Below are 21336 nucleotides of genomic sequence, written 5' to 3'. Positions count from 1 at the left end.
AGTGCATTTTCTTGGCAAAACTCTGTTAGTTTTTGCCCTGCTTCATTCTGTATTCCAAGGCCAAATTTGCCTGTTACCCCAGGTGTTTCTTGACTTCCTACTTTTGCATTCCAGTCCCCTATGATGAAAAGGACATCTTTTTTGGGTGTTAGTTCTAAAAGGTCTTGTAGATCTTCATAGAACCATTCAACTTCAGCTTCTTCAGCATTGCTGGTTGGGGCATAGACTTGGATTACTGTGATATTGAATGGTTTGCCTTGGAAATGAACAGAGATCATTCTGTCATTTTTGAGATTGCATCCAAGTACTGCATTTTGGACTCTTTTGTTGACCATGATGGCTACTCCATTTCTTCTAAGGGATTCCTGCCTGCAGTAGTAGATATAATGGTCATCTGAGTTAAATTCACCCATTCCAGGCAGCTTAGCACCGAACAAACCCACAGCTCCAACCAGCATGGTGGCCAGGGTTTTCCAGACATCAGTTCTGTTTTCCTTATTGGCTGGCCTACCAAAACCTGTATTTTTATGGTTCTTCTTGCTTACCTATTTCACCTCTCCACACTCTTCAGAGCAGCTCATTACAAAAAAAAAAAAAAAAAAACAACCCTCATTTTTCTGTCTGGGTCTCCCAGACCACTCATGAATGCATTCATGTCACCCTCTAGCCCCATGGTCCTCTCATATTTCTTCAGGGTTCCCTTGTCACCTTCTGGGACAGCTCCCAAACCACCCTGACCCTCCTGGATATTCTCCTCTCCCCGAATCTTACTCCTCCCCCTCCCCCATAAGCTAGTTCAGTGTTTTTCCATCTTTAAAAAACCACATTTGAAAGGCTCCACCCCAGGCCAATTAAATAGACATGTCTCTGCTGGGGTACACACATCCTCTGGCTTGGCCCATGGGCAGCCACGACCGAGAACTAGGCACCCACTTGCCTCCTCCTTGCCTGCTTTATCTTTTTCCCATTACCTGATGACTTTGGCCACTGGCCTGATGCAAAGAACCGACTCATTTGAAAAAACCCTGATGCTGGAAAAGATTGAGGGCAGGAAGAGAAGGGGACGACAGAGGATGAGATGGTTGGATGGCATCACCGATGCGATGGACATGTTTGAATAGGCTCCGGGAGTGGGCGATGGAGAGGGAAGCCTGGCGTGCTGCAGTCTGTGGGGTCCCAGTGACTGAGTGACTGAACTGACTGACTGACTGATGACTTTGGGGAATGATTTGTCCTCACTCATTGTCACATTTCATCACCTCCTGTTGAAAGCTTCTCATCCGGATCTCTATGGACTTTCTGTTCTTGAGTCCTTGTCACAGCATGTGACCCTGGAGGCCTCTCCTGCCTCCTTGCAGTGCTTTGGGCTTCTTGTCCAGTTTCCCATCTTCCTCTCTGACCATCCCATCTCGTCTCTACCCTCTAAAACCCTGGCATTTCTCCAGCTTGTGTTTTTGAACTTCTCTCTGTCTGTCCCATGTGCTCAGGGTGTTACCCCACATAACAGCTTCCAAAACTGCACTTCCCACCTGACCTCCTTCCTGGCTCCCACCCATGCTTCCGGCTGCCTTTGTGCATATCCAATGGACACGTGAGCCCCACCTCATCTGAGTTTTCCATCTGTACATCATAAACCTGCTCTTCCACATGCATCGCCTATCTGGGTTACCCAGTCTCCCAAGCCAGAGTCTGAATGGCATCTTCATCCCCACCCACATCTGCTAGATCACTGATGGAGCCCTCTGGGATCCACTCCCTTCGATGCAGCTGGTTTCACTCCACTCTTGTGTGGTTTGCCCCCTGAATTTTCAGGAGGACCTTCTCCAGCCCATCTTCCTTCAGGCTCCTGACCAGCCCATCCACACCTCTCGCTCTGTCCTCCACATTTCTACCAGGGCTCTCTAAAATGCAAATCTGAGCCTGCCCTTCCTCCAGGTGAAATTCCCCAATCGTGCGTGCTAAGTCGCTTTAGTCGTGTTCAACTCTGTGCGACCCTAGGGACTGCAGTCCGCCAGGCTTCTCTGTCCATGGGATCCTCCAGGCAAGAGTGGAGGATCTTACTGGAGTGGGCTGCCATGCCCTCCTCCAGGGGATCTTTCAGACCCAGAGATCAAACCCACATCTCTTATGTCTCCCTGCATTGGCAGGCGAGTTCTTTACTACTACGAACATGACCTACACTGATCCTCTAACGCTGGATGGAACTCAAGCTCCCTGGCAGCTTATACCAAGCCCTTCAAGGTCCACACCTCGCCTACCTTTACTGGTCTTTTTGACCCTCTCCCATGCTCACTCCAGCTCTGCTGTGACCACATCAGATCCTCACATATGTCCATTCATCCCTTCATCCTTCACTTAACAGACATTGACTGAGAGCCCACCCTGTGCCTAGATGCTGCCCCAGACCCTAGGGTACAAGGCCTCTGCCGCCCTGAAGTTCCCACCCTATACTGTGCTGTGACATGCCCAGCACCTCACTCCTCCCCAGTCAGGGAGGAAAAGGGCAGACTAAGAGATCTCACCTTCTGGCTCAGCCACTTCCCACCTTGTAATAAAATCATAGTTAAGACGCTTAGTTCTGCTCTGCCTCAGTTTCTTCCTCTGTAAAATGGGGGTGATAATAGTGACCTGCCCCATAGTGTGGTTGGAAGGACTGAACTAGTAAATGCCTGCAAAGGGTCTGGGATGATGCCTGCTGCATAGTCAGGCCTCAATAGGCATTCATTTTTGTAAAGATTTTTTGATGTGTACCGATTTAAAGCCTTTTATTGAATTTGTTACAGAATCACTTCTGTTTTGTGTTTTGGTTTTTTGGCCTCAAGTCATGTGGGCTCTGAGCTCCCTGACCAGGATTTGAAGCCGCATCCCCTGCACTGGAAGGCAAAGTCTTAATGACTGGGCCACCAGGGAAATCCCCCATAGATGTTCATTTTTTTCTTATACCCTCAGCTCAGTGCCTAACACACAATGAGCATGCACAATGAGTATCTTGATGGATTAAAGAAAAAAGCAAAGCATTTAGCACACTGAAAGTTAGGTTCTCACTGAACATCAGTGGCCCTGAGTTATAAAACCACACTCAGAATGTCACCTGAAAGGTCTAGAAAGAGGGAAAATGCTCCACACATGGATGGTGAGGTTATTGATATTTCTCCCAGCAATCTTGATTCCAGCTTGTGCTTCCTCCAGCCCAGTGTTTCTCATGATGTACTCTGCATATAAGTTAAATAAGCAGGGTGACAATATACAGCTTTGACATACTCCTTTTCCTATTTGGAACCAGTCTGTTGTTCCATGTCCATTTCTAACTGTTGCTTTCTGACCTGCATACAAACTTCTCAAGAGGCAGGTCAGGTGGTCTGTATTCCTATCTCCTTCAGAATTTTCCACAGTTTATTGTGATCCACATAGTCAAAGGCTTTGGCATAGTCAATAAAGCAGAAATAGATGTTTTTCTGGAACTCTCTTGCTTTTTTGATGATCCAGCAGATGTTGGCAATTTGATCTCTGGTTCCTCTGCCTTTTCTAAAACCAGCCTGAACATCTGGAAGTTCACGGTTCACGTATTGCTGAAGCCTGGCTTGGAGAATTTTGAGCATTACTTTACTAGCGTGTGAGATGAGTGCAATTGTGCAGTAGTTTGAGCATTCTTTGGCATTGCCTTTCTTAGGGATTGGAATGAAACCGACCTTTTCCAGTCCTGTGGCCACCGCTGAGTTTTCCAAATTTGCTGGCATATTGAGTGCAGCACTTTCACAGCATCCTCTTTCAGGATTTGAAATAGCTCAACTGGAATTCCATGACCTCCACTAGCTTTGTTCATAGTGATGCTTTCTAAGGCCCATTTGACTTCACATTCCAGGATGTCTGGCTCTAGGTCAGTGATCACACCATTGTGATTATCTGGGTCGTGAAGATCTTTTTTGTACAGTTCTTGTGTGTATTCTTGCCATCTCTTCTTAATATCTTCTGCTTCTGTTAGGTCCATACCATTTCTGTCCTTTATCGAGCCCCATCTTTTGCATGAAATGTTCCTTTTGGATCTCTGATTTTCTTGAAGAGATCCTAGTCTTTCCCATTCTGTTGTTTTTCTCTATTTCTTTGCATTGATCGCTGAAGAAGGCTTTCTAGTCTCTTCTTGCTATTCTTTGGAACTCTGCATTCAGATGTTTATATCTTTCCTTTTCTCCTTTGCTTTTCGCTTCTCTTCTTTTCACAGCTATTTGTAAGGCCTCCCCAGACAGCCATTTTGTTTTTTGCATTTCTTTTCCATGGGGATGGTCTTGACCCCTGTCTCCTGTACAATGTCACGAACCTCATTCCATAGTTCATCAGGCACTCTATCTATCATATCTAGGCCCTTAAATCTATTTCTCACTTCCACTGTATAATCATAAGGGATTTGATTTAGGTCAAACCTGAATGGTCTAGTGGTTTTCCTACTTTCTTCAATTTCAGTCTGAATTTGGCAATAAGGAGTTCATGATCTGAGCCACAGTCAGCTCCTGGTCTTGTTTTTGCTGACTGTATAGAGCTTCTCCATCTTTGGCTGCAAAGAATATAATCAATCTGATTTCGTGTTGACCATTTGGTGATGTCCATGTGTAGAGTCTTCTCTTGTGTTGTTGGAAGAGGGTGTTTGTTATGACCAGTGCATTTTCTTGGCAAAACTCTGTTAGTTTTGCCCTGCTTCATTCTGTATTCCAAGGCCAAATTTGCCTGTTACCCCAGGTGTTTCTTGACTTCCTACTTTTGCATTCCAGTCCCCTATAATGAAAAGGACATCTTTTTGGGTGTTAGTTCTAAAAGGTCTTGTAGGTCTTCATAGAACCATTCAACTTCAGCTTCTTCAGCATTGCTGGTTGGGGCATAGACTTGGATTACTGTGATATTGAATCATTTTTGAGATTGCATCCAAGTACTGCATTTTGGACTCTTTTGTTGACCATGATGGCTACTCCATTTCTTCTAAGGGATTCCTGCCTGCAGTAGTAGATATAATGGTCATCTGAGTTAAATTCACCCATTCCAGGCAGCTTAGCACCGAACAAACCCACAGCTCCAACCAGCATGGTGGCCAGGGTTTTCCAGACATCAGTTCTGTTTTCCTTATTGGCTGGCCTACCAAAACCTGTATTTTTATGGTTCTTCTTGCTTACCTATTTCACCTCTCCACACTCTTCAGAGCAGCTCATTACAAAAAAAAAAAAAAAAACCCTCATTTTTCTGTCTGGGTCTCCCAGACCACTCATGAATGCATTCATGTCACCCTCTAGCCCCATGGTCCTCTCATATTTCTTCAGGGTTCCCCTTGTCACCTTCTGGGACAGCTCCCAAACCACCCTGACCCTCCTGGATATTCTCCTCTCCCGAATCTTACTCCTCCCCTTCCCCCATAAGCTAGTTCAGTGTTTTTCCATCTTTAAAAAACCACATTTGAAAGGCTCCACCCCAGGCCAATTAAATAGACATGTCTCTGCTGGGGTACACACATCCTCTGGCTTGGCCCATGGGCAGCCACGACCGAGAACTAGGCACCCACTTGCCTCCTCCTTGCCTGCTTTATCTTTTTCCCATTACCTGATGACTTTGGCCACTGGCCTGATGCAAAGAACCGACTCATTTGAAAAACCCTGATGCTGGAAAAGATTGAGGGCAGGAAGAGAAGGGGACGACAGAGGATGAGATGGTTGGATGGCATCACCGATGCGATGGACATGTTTGAATAGGCTCCGGGAGTGGGCGATGGAGAGGGAAGCCTGGCGTGCTGCAGTCTGTGGGGTCCCAGTGACTGAGTGACTGAACTGACTGACTGACTGATGACTTTGGGGAATGATTTGTCCTCACTCATTGTCACATTTCATCACCTCCTGTTGAAAGCTTCTCATCCGGATCTCTATGGACTTTCTGTTCTTGAGTCCTTGTCACAGCATGTGACCCTGGAGGCCTCTCCTGCCTCCTTGCAGTGCTTTGGGCTTCTTGTCCAGTTTCCCATCTTCCTCTCTGACCATCCCATCTCGTCTCTACCCTCTAAAACCCTGGCATTTCTCCAGCTTGTGTTTTTGAACTTCTCTCTGTCTGTCCCATGTGCTCAGGGTGTTACCCCACATAACAGCTTCCAAAACTGCACTTCCCACCCTGACCTCCTTCCTGGGCTCCCACCCATGCTTCCGGCTGCCTTTGTGCATATCCAATGGACACGTGAGCCCCACCTCATCTGAGTTTTCCATCTGTACATCATAAACCTGCTCTTCCACATGCATCGCCTATCTGGGTTACCCAGTCTCCCAAGCCAGAGTCTGAATGGCATCTTCATCCCCACCCACATCTGCTAGATCACTGATGGAGCCCTCTGGGATCCACTCCCTTCGATGCAGCTGGTTTCACTCCACTCTTGTGTGGTTTGCCCCCTGAATTTTCAGGAGGACCTTCTCCAGCCCATCTTCCTTCAGGCTCCTGACCAGCCCATCCACACCTCTCGCTCTGTCCTCCACATTTCTACCAGGGCTCTCTAAAATGCAAATCTGAGCCTGCCCTTCCTCCAGGTGAAATTCCCCAATCGTGCGTGCTAAGTCGCTTTAGTCGTGTTCAACTCTGTGCGACCCTAGGGACTGCAGTCCGCCAGGCTTCTCTGTCCATGGGATCCTCCAGGCAAGAGTGGAGGATCTTACTGGAGTGGGCTGCCATGCCCTCCTCCAGGGGATCTTTCAGACCCAGAGATCAAACCCACATCTCTTATGTCTCCTGCATTGGCAGGCGAGTTCTTTACTACGAACATGACCTACACTGATCCTCTAACGCTGGATGGAACTCAAGCTCCCTGGCAGCTTATACCAAGCCCTTCAAGGTCCACACCTCGCCTACCTTTACTGGTCTTTTTGACCCTCTCCCATGCTCACTCCAGCTCTGCTGTGACCACATCAGATCCTCACATATGTCCATTCATCCCTTCATCCTTCACTTAACAGACATTGACTGAGAGCCCACCCTGTGCCTAGATGCTGCCCCAGACCCTAGGGTACAAGGCCTCTGCCGCCCTGAAGTTCCCACCCTATACTGTGCTGTGACATGCCCAGCACCTCACTCCTCCCCAGTCAGGGAGGAAAAGGGCAGACTAAGAGATCTCACCTTCTGGCTCAGCCACTTCCCACCTTGTAATAAAATCATAGTTAAGACGCTTAGTTCTGCTCTGCCTCAGTTTCTTCCTCTGTAAAATGGGGGTGATAATAGTGACCTGCCCCATAGTGTGGTTGGAAGGACTGAACTAGTAAATGCCTGCAAAGGGTCTGGGATGATGCCTGCTGCATAGTCAGGCCTCAATAGGCATTCATTTTTGTAAAGATTTTTTGATGTGTACCGATTTAAAGCCTTTTATTGAATTTGTTACAGAATCACTTCTGTTTTGTGTTTTGGTTTTTTGGCCTCAAGTCATGTGGGCTCTGAGCTCCCTGACCAGGATTTGAAGCCGCATCCCCTGCACTGGAAGGCAAAGTCTTAATGACTGGGCCACCAGGGAAATCCCCCATAGATGTTCATTTTTTTCTTATACCCTCAGCTCAGTGCCTAACACACAATGAGCATGCACAATGAGTATCTTGATGGATTAAAGAAAAAAGCAAAGCATTTAGCACACTGAAAGTTAGGTTCTCACTGAACATCAGTGGCCCTGAAGTTATAAAACCACACTCAGAATGTCACCCTGAAAGGTCTAGAAAGAGGGAAAATGCTCCACACATGGATGGAATGTGAGTCGGATGACAAGGCTTAGCTGAACGCCCTCTGACCCAGAGCCTCCTTGGGTGGAAGAGAGGGTCTGATGGAATGGAGGAAAAGGAAAGGAGGTGACCGTGGTCAGGAGGCCACGTTTTTTTTGCTGGGATGCTTGAACTTCCGGTCCAGGGCAGGAGTGAGGGTAGGGTACCTGCAGGGGCCTGATACAGTCCAGGCCTGGCCTGTGCAACTCTGAGCAGTCACTCATCTCCCCATCTCTGTTCTAATTGTGAACAAAGTTCGAACAGGTAATATTCAGGGCCCTTTTGACCTTTTTGATTCTAGAAAAATGAAAGTCACTCAGTTGTGTATAACTCTTTGCAACCCCATGGACTATACAGTCCATGGAATTTTTCAGGCTGGAATACTGGAATGGGTAGCCTTTCCCTTCTCCAGGGGATCTTCCCAACCCAGGGATCAAACCCAGGTCTCCCGTATTGCAGGTGGATTCTTTACCAGCTGAGCCACAACGATTCTAGATGTATTATGTGCTCAGTAACTCCAATTCAGTTCAGTCGCTCTGTCGTGTCCAACTCTTTGAGACCCCATGAATCGCAGCACGCCAGGCCTCCCTGTCCATCACCAACTCCCGGAGTCTACCCAAACCCCTGTCCATTGAGTCCGTGATGCCATCCTACCATCTCATCCTCTGTTGTCCCCTTCTCCTCCCACCTTCAATCTTTCCCAGCATCAGGGTCTTTTCAAATGAGTCAGCTCTTCGCATCAGGTGGCCAAAGTATTGGAGTTTCAGCTTCAACATCAGTCCTTCCAATGAACACCCAGGACTGATCTCCTTTAGGATGGATTGGTTGGATCTCCTTGAAGCCAAGGGACTCTCAAGAGTCTTCTCCAACACCACAGTTCAAAAGCATCAATTCTTCAGTGCTCAGCTTTCTTCACAGTCCAACTCTCACATTCATACATGACCACTGGAAAAACCATAGCCTTGATGTCCTACTCTTTGTGACCCCATGGACTGTAGCCTGCCGTGCTCCTCTGTCCATGGAATTTTCCAGGCAAGAATACTGACTGGGTTGCCATTTCCTACTCCAGGGGATCTTCCCCACCCAGGGATCAAACCCAGGTCTCCTGCGTCTTCTCTATTGCACACAGACCTTTTTTTTTTTTTTTTAACCGCTGTGCCACCAGTGTCTACCTCTGGTCTTTAACCAGGTTATAAACCACATCAGAGAGAAAGCAGGGACAATGATTTATGAATTAAAGGACAAATGTATGACAATCATCTTTTCTTGGAGTTTAGCTGTGTTAAAGTATAAAAGCAGAAAGCTATTTCAGGGCATTTTAAACCATAATGGGGAAGTGGGCCTTCCATTTACGAACTACACATTTCAAGAAAATTCAACTGCTCATCTTTGACTCAGTAATTCTTTTCAGGGGATTCAATTTACAGAAATAACCACAGATAAGGACTAAAAGGTACTCACAAAGGTTTTCATCTCAGTGTATTTATAACAGAAAAAAAAATGTAAGTAACTTCAATTTCTTATATTCAAGGGATAGTTAAATAATTTGAGGTGCATCTCTTGATGTCTTATCTTTTGCAAGAAAATGGTGTGGAGGAAATGCTTATGATATAACCTCAAGTGGAGGTAAAAAGCATGATTCATTGTGCAGCATATTCTCAATTTTGAGGAAGAGAGAAAAGTTCACAGATGAAAACCCAGAAGAAAATGTGCCTCTGGTTAGTGGGATTATGGGTGTTTTCTTTCTTTTTTTGCTTCTTTGTACTTCGAAATATTTGGCACCTATTACTCTGAAACCCTCCCCTAGAAAGAGTACAGAAATGGAATTTGAAAAAGCAACACCTTGCCAAAAGTACAGTCAGCTTTCTCACTTCTACTTGGAGCAGCATGATTTAAGCATCACATTTCAATATTGGAGTCTTTCCTTTTGTCTGCACATGGTGGGGATGAGATGCGGGTGGGGATGAGACGTGGGTGGCAGTGTGGCCTGAACTCTCATGACGCAGCACAGGAGCCTTGAGCCGTGAGCTCTCTGGCTCCTCCTGGCTCTTCATGAATCGCCACCTTCTCAGGCACACCAGGCTGGCAAGTCCGAACACCGGGGCTGACATCCAGCTCCCTCTCCACCCACTCTGGTGAGGTTAGGAGGGAATGCCCGGGAAGGCATCACGGTGCCCAGAGTTAAGGATACAGACTCTGGAGATGGACCAAGCAGAACTCCACATCCCAGAACCCACATGCATGAATCTCTTTGAACTTCTTGGATGTTCAGGAAGAGATGAAGGAGACAACTCAGAACAGATGTGCGAACGTTGGTTTGGGCTCAGAAAACCCAATTGCTGCACTGACCCTGTCTCCAAGTGGCTGGCTGTGTGGTCTTGAGGAAGTCACCATGGTCCCTGGGGGAGGAGAGGAGAGGAGAGGAGAGGAAACTGTATGAGTGTCTGCATATGGGTGCATGAGTATGTACACGTGTGTGTGTGTGCATGGGTACATGTGCGTGTACATGTGTGTAGGGGTGTGCGTGTATGGGTGCATGTGCACGGGTACATGTGTGTGCACGGATGTGTGTGCACAGGTGCATGTGTGTGTACAGGTATATGTTCGCGTGTGTGTATGTGTGCGCGCACACACGGGTGCATGTGTGACCATGCATGGGTGCGTGCGTGTGTGCTTGTGCATCTGTGCATGGGTGCATGTGTGTGACTGTGCATGGGTGCATGTGTGTGTGCACAGGTGTGCGTGGATGTGTGCATGCATGGGTGTGTCTGTGCACAGGTGCATGTGTGTGTGTACAAGTGTGTGCACAGGTGCATGTGTGTGCATGTGTGCCTGGGTGCATTGTGTGTGCACGGATTGTGTGTGTGCACACATGGGTGTGCATACATGGGTGCGTGGGTATGTGTGTATGGGTGCATTGTGTGTGCATGGGTGTATGTGTGTGTGCACAGCTGTGTGTGCCTGTGTGTGTGGCTTTGGCATGTGTGCATGGGTGTATGTGTGTGTGCACAGGTGTGTGTGCCTGTGTGTGTGGCTTTGGCATGATTAAAACTTTTAGGGAGGAGGCAGATTCTGCCGTGGCCATGGTGGACCGCACTAAAAGATGACTCTCACAGCAATTTCGTTTTTGGTCTTCACAAATTTCAGACAGCGTCCACTGTCATGGACAGGCTGTCCAGTGGCCGACTTCACTGCACTCGTGTCCCGTGATTTTGTGTACCTGGCATGCGTGTGTGTTAAAGGAACAGAGGCCGGTGGTAGACTGGTCAAGGGCAGGAGGGCCGCCCAGATGGACAGCCTATGCGCACAAAGGCTGCAGAAGCTCTCTAAGTAGCTTCATGGCTTTAGAATCCAGCAAAAACTCACTGTCAACCTTTCTGTTAGGTTATGCTAACTAGGAATGTATACTTAAGCTATAGAATGGCCAAGGAGGGACCAGACTTACCTGCCAAGTGCCCAGAGGTGTAGCTCAGGATTTGCGACAGAGGAAGGGCGTTGGTTGAGCCAGGGTGGGGTGGGCCACAGCTGACAGGGGAGGGCACAGTTTAAGAGGCTAGCAGCACATGAGTGGGCTGCACACCTGCTGACCCTGAGGAAGGTTCATGGAGATCCCATGGACCTTCCTTCCAGGCCCAAAGAACATCCTTTTCTGATCATTGTGACCAAGTTAGACAGGTGTGCCTGGCCATACCTTCTCCTCTGAAGGCAGAGTGGAAGCCAGAGTAAGGAGGAGCTTTGCCAACCTTTCTTTCCCATCATCAACCACCCTCATCTGGGGGCCAGGCCTTAAATCCCACCAGGGTTGTTTGTATCAGGAAGACCACCAGGGTGGCAAGGGAGGTTGCAGAACCGAGAGGATCTTCCTGCATCTTGAACAAAGTACTGAGCAGGTTGGGTTTTATTCCAGGGTTTCTTCAAGTTGTCAAACTTCCGCACATGTCTGAATCATCTGGAGGGCTTGTTAAAAGCCAGCTTGCTCAGCCCTCCCGGCCGCCCCCAGAGTTTCAGATTCAGAAGGTCTATCAGATTCAGCAGGACCTAAGGGTTTGCATTTCTCTCGGCTTTACAGGTGATGCTTTTTCTCTGGGGACCACATCATGGGAACCTCTGCTCTATATACATGGCAGATGGAAACCCATGATGTGGACCCCAAAGGCAACACCAGGGAAAGGCCAGAGAGACTGAGGTCCTGGGGGCCAGCTGCCAGTTGGACGCTGGTGAGGTGCTGGGTCCACGGCTATACCTCCTTGAGGGGAACAAAGCTTGTTGTTGTTTCTCCAGGGCCTCCATTCAACTGTCACCTCCTCTTATCTTCTTGTTATTTAGTTGCTAAGTCATGTCTGACTTTTTGATGACCCTATGGATAGTAGCCCACCAAGCTCCTCTGTTCATGGGATGTCCCAGGCAAGAACACTGGAGTGGGTTGCCATTTCCATCTCCAGCTGCTCTTCCTGACCCAGGGATTGAACCCATGTCTCCTGCATTGGCTGGTGAGCTCTTTACCACTGAGCCATCAGGGAAGCTCTGACCACATTTACATTCTCTTTATCGCGAACCTGGACAGAGTTGCAATTCGCTCTAAGTTGCTTACGTGTTTATCATCCACTTCCTCCCACAAGGTTCAGGTTTCTTGAGGACAGGGGCTCTGTCTTGTCACAGGGAATCCCCAGCTCCCAGAACACCATCTACTCCATGGCTGACACTAAAAAACACTCCGCTGTGTAACAGCGGCCTTAGCCATCCCAGGGAAGCAAACCAACTCTTGGCACCTGGAGTGGGTGGTGTGGGAAAGGGGGCCGTGGCCATGTCACTGACCATGATCCACTCCTGGGTCCTTAGGGGACCCATTCTGCAAAGTGTCCGCACTGCGTGTGGTCACAGGAGAGACCACGGCTTGTGGTTCTCAGCTCTTCAATCAGTTCCCGTGAGCTAGCAGCTGTTTGGGCAGAACAAAGACAGTTCAATCATTCAGTCATGTCCGACTCTTGCAGACCTCATGGACTGTAGCCCACCAGGCTCCTCTGTCCGTGGAATTCTCCAGGTAAGAATACCGGAGTGGGTAGCCATTCCCTTCTCCAGGAGATTTTCCCAACCCAGGAATTGAACCCAGGTCTCCTGCATTGCAGGCAGATTCTTTATTGACTAAGCCACCAAATAAACCCCAGAACTTCCAGAACAAAGAGGGGGAATAAACGGGGACATTTTGGAAATGATGACCCTGTCCCAGGGGTTCTAATAGGGACAAGAGTGCTGACTCCTAGGCTCTGATTGTCTTTCTGAGCTCTGGTCTCTGGACAATAGGTATCTGGTGGGCTCTGCCCCCTCAGGGAGGCTACTCCCATCAGAGAGGCGGGGCTGTAGAGATGGTGCAGGGTGTAGAGGGGCTCCATCGATCCTATTTGACCAAGAATAGAAGGACCCGGGTGGGGCTAAGGATTCTCAGGATACGGGTACATTCAACATAGGCTTCCCACATGGTGCCAGTGGTAAAGAACCTGCCTGCCAGTGCAGGAGATGTAAGAGATGCGGGTTCGATCCCTGGGTCGGGAAGATTCCCCTGGAGAAGGAAATGGCAACTCACTCCAGTATTCTTGCCTGGAGAATCCCAGGGGAAAAGGAGCCTGGAAGGCTACAGCCAATTCCACATTTAATAGGTCAGGAAGGGTCCTGGGCAGTAACTCCTTGCCCACAGACACTAACTCTTAGGACATGGCCCAGGTCCCTTAGGCCGACTGGTGGGACTAGAAGTTTGCCATGGTAGCATAGTCTATCTGCCCTCTCCTGAGGGTTTGGAAGATGGAGTCCTTTCAGATCAGGAAGGCCTGGGTTCCCTGGGATAGATGGGGGGATTCTCTTGTCGCAGGAAAGGTTGTGACAACAGGGAAGCTAGACGTCAACACTCCCCTTTCTCCTCTCTTGAGTCGTCACATGTCAGGATGGGCCAAAGAGAGGAATTACATGAGGACACGACAGAAATGTGGCAGAGGACGAGATGGTCGGATGGCTTCACCGACTCAATGGACATGAGTTTGAGCAAACTGCGGGAGATGATGAAGGACAGGGAAGCCTGGCGTGCTGCAGTCCACGGGGTCGCAAGGAGTGACTTAGGGACTGAACAACAACAGCAAACACAACAGAAATTGTCCCTTTCCTAGCTTCTCACTTTCTGTATGTTTGGGGGGCGCTGTGACCTTGAGGTGTCCTGGGATGCACTTGTCACGCTCAGAGCTGAGTGCAGAAGCAACCCGTCCCCTCACCACCCCTGGTCCCTCTTCTCAGCTGCTGAGGCAAGAAGAGCAGGGTCGTGTTGGCTTCTTATTGTCACTGTAACAAACCCCCACCCACTTGGTGGCTTAAAACTATACACGCTTATTCCCCTCTAGGATTCCCAGGTGGCTCAGTGGTAAAGAATCTGCCTGCCAGTGCAGGAGATTTGGGTGATGTGGGTTCGATCCCTGGGTCAGGAAGATCCCCCAGGAAAGGAAATGGCAGCCCACTCCAGTATTCTTGCCTGGAGAATCCCATGGACAGAGGAGCCTGGTGGGCTATAGTCCATGGGGTCACAAAGAGTCGGACACGACTGAGCATGCACGCAAGCCGTTCTCCTCTAGTTCTGAAGGGCACAAGCCTAGAACAGTTTTGCAGGCTAACGTCAAGGTAGGGGCATGGCCAGGCCCCCTCCAGGGTCCTTCCTTGCTTCTACAGCCCCCAGAGCTACACTGCTTGCCCCCCGTGGCTTGCAGCTTCTCGCAGCTTCAAAGCCAGCAGTACAACGTGGACTTTCAGCATTACATCCTCTCTGTCTGTAGTCAGCCCTCCCCCTGCCTCCCTGTGCTATAGACCCATGTCATCACATCTACATTCTCCAACCCCTGGCTCACCTAGGATGACCTTCCTGTCTCAAGATCCCCAACTTAACCCCATCTGCAAAGTCCCTGTAGCCACGTAAAGCCACAGTCACAGGTTCTAGCGACCAGGTGGCAGACATTTTTAGGGGTCATTATTCAGCCTATGATACTAGCCTTGTCACAAGGGCAGGTATGCCAGCAGCCACATCCACTCCCCAGCCCCAGAATCCCTTTCTCAGTAGTCCCAGAGCTGGTCCCCAGGCCCCAGGAGCCCAGGCCTCGGTTGCTGTTGCTGGAAGCCAGGACATAGATGTGGAAAGGCTCCCATGACCATCACAGGTGGAAAGGCCACACCAGAAAGTGAAAGTGAAAGTGTAAGTCGCTCAGTCATGTCTGACTCTTTGCGACCCCATGGACTATATAGTCCATGGAATTCTCCAGGCCAGAATACTGGAGTGGGTAGCCTTTCCCTTCTCTAGGGGATCTTGCCAACCCAGGGATGGAACCCAGGTCTCCCACATTGCAGGTGGATTCTTTACCAGCTGAGCCACCAGGGAAGTCCGTCCGAACAGACGGCTAAAAGGGGCATGTGGACAGATGGAGCTGAGGTGCATGGTAGCAGCTCTGAGTTGACCCAGGGCCAAGGGGGCTTCCGAGCCTGGAGCCCCAGGTCTCCCTGCCCGTGCTGAGGTGGGTATGGCAGAGGCCAGGCTCCCCTGTTCCCTGCTGTGTCTGGGCCCTGCTTATGGGGTCACCCAGTGGAACACTGAACAGGGCTGCCCCAGCAGCTCAGGCCAGGCAGTGGGTGTACAGTGGACATGCACAAGAGTGCAAACACACACACATGCTGCACCAGCCCCCAGGTCTCCCAGGCAGCGGCAGTGGGCTCACAACTGGCCAAGGTCCCCGCCCCCCATGTGGCACAGCCTGGGGTGGGGTGCTGTGTAATTGAATTAAGGGCCCCCTTCCCCAGGCTTCAGAGTCTGAACTGCTTCTAACATATCCACCCCAGTTGATTTGTTTGTTCACTTGTTTGTCAAGTGGGCTTCCCTGATAGCTCACTTAGTAAAGCATCTGCCTGTGATACAGGAGACCCCAGTTCGATTCCTGGGTTGAGAAGATCTGCTGGAGAAGGGGAAGGCTACCCACTCCAGTATTCTGGCCTGGAGAATTCCATGGACTATGCCATCCATGGGGTCGCAAAGAGTCTGAGCGACTTTCATTTTTTAGAGGAAGTCAGGAGGAGGGGAGGGGCCTGCTGGAAGGAGTGTGTGTGTGTGTGTGTGTGGGCTTCTCAGGAAGTGCTAGTGGAAAAGAACTTGCCGGCCAATGCAGGAGACATAAGAGATGTGGGTTTGATCCCTGGGTCAGGAAGATCCCCTGGAGGAAGGCATGGCAATTCACTCCAGTATTCTTGCCTGGAGAATCCCATGGACAAAGGAGCCTGGCTGGCTACAGTCCATAAAGTCGCAAAGAGTTGGACACGACTGAAGTGACTTAGCAGGCACACATTCACGTGTGTGTGTGTGTCTAAGGACACAAATTACAGGAAAAATTCAGTTTCACTGAATGTATCCTGGATTGGATCCCAGAACAGAAAAAGGACATTGGTGGAAAAACTAGAGAAATCTGAATGAAGTCCAGAGTTTAGTTAATAGTAATGTACCAGCGAAGCCTCTTCGTTTTGACAAATGTACCACAGTTACATAAGATGATAATATTAGGGGAGACTGGGTGTGGGGTGTTCTGGAACACTCTGTACTATCTTTGTAACTTTTCTGTAAATCTAAAATTATTTCCCCCAAAAGTTCATTAATAATATTCAGTCCCCCCCCAAATTTTTAATTAAAAATATTCACTTCCAAAGTTTTACAACCCAACGCAATATATCGATGCAGAGGTTTAACTAAAAAATCTACTATTCAGTTCAGTGTTTATTTTATTATTGAGGTATAACATATATGGAGTGAGGTGCACAAACCTTGCCTTGTGCTCGCAGCTAATTCTTTTTAACACATGGAACCACTCACCTCACCAGCACTAGACCAAGCAAGAGAAGGTCTCCAGCGCCCAGCAGTCTCCTTCTAGCCCATTTTTAGTGAACAGCTCTCCTTCACAGAGCTGGCCACTCCTGATTTATTTGGAAGATTGGTTTAGTCTGTTCTTGAATTTCATATAAATAAAATCACAAAGTGTGTACTCTTTTGAGCCAGGTCTTCTTTCACTCAACACAGTGTCTGAAAATCACCCACACTATTGTGTGTAGCTGTTCATTCTTTACTGTTGTGCTGTCAATCAGTCGCAGAGTCACGTCCGACTCTTTGCAGCCCCATGAACTGCAGCACGCCAGGCCTCCCCTGTCCTTCACCATCTCCTGGAGTTTGCTCAGACTCGTGTCAGACCCGAGTAAAGCACTTAGCATGCAACTGCATGACCTCTGTGAAAGGAGAGCGTTTAAGAGAGCGATTTTTTCTTAAACTTTTTGTATTGGGGTTTTTGTTGTTGGGGTTTTAGTCACTAAGTTGTATCCGACTCTTTGTGATCTCATGGACTGCAGCATGCCAGGCTTCTCTGTCCTCCACTATCTCCCAGAGTTGCTCAAAATCATGTACATTGAGTCGATGATGCCATCCAACCATCTCATCCTCTGCCACCCCCTTCTCCTCCTGCCCTAAATCTTTTGCAGTATCAGGGTCTTTTCCAATGAGTTGGCTCTTCCCATCAGGTGGCCAAAGTATTAAAGCTTCAGCATAAGTCCTTCCAATGAATATTCAGGGTTGATTTCCTTTAGGACTGACTGGTTTGATCTCCTTGCAGTCCCAGGGACTCTCAAGAGTCTTCTCCAACACCACAATTTGAAAGCATCAGTTTTTCAGTGCCCAGCCTTCTTTATGGTCCAGCTCTCACATCCGTACATGACTACTGGAAAAACATAGCTGTAAATGTGACATTATTTGGAAAAGAGTCTTTGCAGATATAGTTAAGTGAAGGGTCATCCTGGATTGTCCAGGTGGGCCCTAAGTGTCCTTAAAAGATACAGAAGAGAAAGCAGAGAGGAAGGAGGTGAGGGCTATGGGAAGATGGAGGCAGACCCGAAAGTGATGCACCCACGAGCCAAGGGAGGCCTGGGCTTCTGGACGAGACAGGGAAGGATGTGCCCCATCCTCCCTTGGGGGGAGCACAGCCCTGTGGACACCTTGATTTGTGGCTTTTAGCCTCGGAAACTGTGAGAGAGTGATTTTCTGTTGTTTTAAGCCACTAAGTTGGTGGTACTTTTTTATAGCAGCCCTGGGAAACTTACACAAAAATATAAGCCAGCTTACTTTTCCTAGACCCTGCCTAACCTCCTTGCAAAGCTGTGCTCACGGTCCCTGCTCTAAAGCATTGAGAACACACAGAGAGACACACGCAGACACACAAATGTGCACACACGTCTCTGCTAATTTGCATCTCTGTCCCAGCCTGTGCCCAGGAACGTGAGGAGCTAAGGAGAAATGGGCTGGACTAGATAATTCATGAAGACCTGCAGCAAACCTGCAGGCTGTCCCCAGGGCCCCCAAGAAGCCAGGTTCCTTCAGTTGCTGGGCTGAAAATAGAATCCTCTGGGGAGGCTGAGACAACAGAGGAGGAAAGGAGCCCAGCGGCAGACACACACTAGGCACCCTTTTGATCACACGTCCAACAGAGGGAAGCAAGAGGCGGCCTCCCCAGGCCAGAAGGGCCTGGGCAGAAGAGAACCACAAGCCCCTTGGTGGGCAAAGCCCTCGTGGGCAGCACCCAGCGGGCTTGCTGCTCACTGCAGCAAAAACGCAGCTGGGAAGGCTTGCTGCAGGGTGAACATGACAAAGACAATCTCCTTGTAATCATCCGATTCATACAGACACCCAAACTGGGGTGACCCGTCAGGGCCGGTGCCCATGCTCTGCAGGTCTGAGTAAGCGCAGCTGCCAGGGGCCAGTAGGGTGGGCTCCGACCAGGTTGTGGGCGCGGGGGGCCACCGGTTGAGGTACACGCCCAGGTTGGATCTCTGCCGCGGGTCAGTCGGGTGGGTGTAGAGCAGCCACCAGTCCAGGGGTTCGGAGCCTGCGTGGGGGCTGGGGAAGCTGACGATGCTCCCTTGGCAGCCGTGGGGGGGCTCCACCAGCTTCTTCACCTGCTGAGTCTCCTTGAAATCTAGGCCGTTGTTGGCGCTCTGGGCCTGGACCCTGGCTCGGAGGGGGCTCCTCGAATTCAGATACACCACCCTCTGTTGCCCATCCCTGACTTCGGCCACCTGGCACTCCAGTGTGCCCTGGGCCACGAAGCTCCCTCTCGCCCACGAGCGCCCATGGTCGTGGCTGACCAAGCAGAAGGCAGAGGGGGAAGGCGCCTTCAGGGAGCAGTGGCTACGGTAAGCGTAAGCTGGCACCACCAGGGTCCGCGTCGGATTGCTCAGCTGCAGGCAGTGCCCGGGGCCCACCGCGAACGTGGCCCAGTCCTTGTGGGCTGAGGCAATGACGGAGTCGGTGAGGTCGGTGGGAGGGCTCCAGGACTTGCCGTGGTCTGGGCTGGTGACCTGGCACAGCCGGGTCACGTTGACCCTGGTCTGAAGCTGGTGATGCTCTGACACCTGCCCAGGGATGGCGATGAAGAAGAGGAAAACGGTGCCTGTGGCCTCGTCATACAGGGGGCTTGGGTTCATGGACCGGTGGCCCTCCAGCTGGGCTTGGGAAACTGCCTCCTGTGAGTGCCACTGCGGGAGAGGAGAGGAGGAGAAGCACAGCCCGGAGAGGGCCAGTTACCGTGGCAAGGGGGGCACTCTGGGGGCGGGCGAGTTAGCATGAGGGGTCATGGAGGAGAACTCTTGGTCTAGCGTTCACTCACCCTCACAACACTTCCCAGAGTGCGAGCCAGGGCTCCGCCTCACTCCCTGCAAGATGGCCCAACCCCACCCAATCCCTCCAGCACCCATCCAGGGCACCCATGACGTGCTAGACCTCAAGACAAAGATGCTTCGGGCACCAGCCCTGCCCAGCTCCATCCTGGATCCTTCAACTTAACAGCTCCATCCAGCTTCCCCTTCTTGAAAATCAAAGCCTTAGGAATAACCAACGGTCTGCCAGGGTGAGACCGAGCGTGACAATCACCTCCCATCTTTTATACATCATACTCAATTAATGCAGTCTGCTGGGGGTAGCACCATGACCCTAGGACTCAGTGAGCTTCCATAGTCCCCGAGTCTCTGTCATAGATGCTGCTGCTTTGCTGTCTATCCCTGTTCATTAAAGCAAGAACACTGGAGTGGGTAGCCATGCCCTCCTCCAGGCGATCTTCCTAACCCAGGGATCAAACTGGCATCCCTTATGTCTCCTGCACTGGCAGGCAGGTTCTTTACCACTAGCATGGAAGCTCCTATTACTTAATAACCATCCCCCAGTGAGTGAGTCTAAGGGCAGACATGTGCCAAGGGTCTAACACCCATGGTCTTATCTAACCCTAACCTCTCACTCCTGGGGCACAGGTAGTACTACCTCCACCCTCCATCTGCAGACTGAGAAGTTTAAGGTAAGGTAGATGAGCCTCCCAAGGCCGTACTTCTGGTTAGCCATGGAACTGGGACATGAACCCAGGTCCCTCTGCTTCAAACCCATGCTCTAAGCAACTACAAGGAACAATGACCACACAGTTAAGATACTAACAATATTAAATCCTTCATATCTGATAAGCCAGCCTTGGGGATCTTCATCAAAATTACTTATCTACATGCTGGAACTTCAGGACCCAAGCAATTGCCCCAACCACCCACCCCAGGTTAATTTTACTCAGAGGATGAACTGTCCCCCAGGCAGGTGATGCTGAGCTGGTCTTCCCTCAGCAGCTCAAGGATGTAGGGGAATCTTTCCAAAACCAGTTTCCCTGACTGACTTGTACCAAAGCAGATGCTGCCAGGCCAGCCGAACTTGTTCTGAATGAACCCATGTGAGATCCGGGCGATCACTGGGGGATACCTTCTGTGTCCATCCCTGATGGGTCCTTGAGCCCTCTGGCCCCCAGACCTCAGCCACCTAAGCATGGGCTGGCCCCTGTATGCCCAGCAGAGCGGCAGTACTCCTGTCTGGCCTTACCTGGACCTGGCGGGTGGACGCGCTGTAGCTTCCCCTGCGCAGGACTATGAGCTTGGCATGCTCGTCCTTCTTGCTCGTCCGCTCTTCCACAAAGGCCAGCAGGGTCTTCTGCTGAGGCAGGTAGAGCAGAGCCGGGATCCTGTAGACGTGGGCTCCCGACTGGAATACCCTCTCCCTCTGCAGGACGGGGCAGGATGCCATGGCGCTGGAAGGGCACACAGGAAGTGAAGATGAGTCCCTGGCAGTCCGGTCCTGAGATGCGCCAGAGCTGCCCTCCCAGGCAGGTGCAGCTCACCCCTCGAGCCAGCCAACCATGCTGGGGGCCTGTCCCCCTCCCACACAGGGTTTATCCCCCATTATTACCCACCAAGCCCCTGTTCCCTCACTCTCATCTCCTCCCATGGAGTCTGGCAGCACCTCTGTCCATGAGATGTTAGGAACGACTACTTGGAAAAGTGTATTTTGTGCTGTATTTTTACCTCCTTATGACAGATTTGTGATAACCTGCAACTACTTTTGCCAGATCCAGCATATTCTTAATCAAACGCTGAACCTCTGGTGGGATGGGAGGAGGGCTGAGTGGCATTCTGCAACTGTCCAGCCGCCAAAAACTGACATATGTGAGCTTTA

General features: G+C 50.1%; 1 protein-coding gene across 1 annotated transcript; it reads right to left on the bottom strand.

Moving 5' to 3' along the window:
* Positions 1 to 18395: 18395 nt before the first annotated feature.
* NEU2 (neuraminidase 2) lies at positions 18396 to 20907 on the bottom strand. The gene is made up of 2 exons (XM_070365371.1): positions 20707 to 20907; positions 18396 to 19334 (listed from the first exon to the last, which is right to left on the bottom strand). Exons 1-2 carry the CDS (start codon positions 20905 to 20907, stop codon positions 18396 to 18398), a joined length of 1140 nt encoding a protein of 379 aa, XP_070221472.1.
* Between the last annotated feature and the right edge of the window lie 429 nt (positions 20908 to 21336).

This window comes from Bos mutus, chromosome 3 (assembly GCF_027580195.1).
Source record: "Bos mutus isolate GX-2022 chromosome 3, NWIPB_WYAK_1.1, whole genome shotgun sequence".
In the NCBI taxonomy this organism is placed as follows: Eukaryota; Metazoa; Chordata; class Mammalia; order Artiodactyla; family Bovidae; genus Bos; species Bos mutus.
The sequence above is the reverse complement of the archived record's forward strand: the minus strand, read 5'-3'. Positions and strand labels throughout refer to the sequence as shown.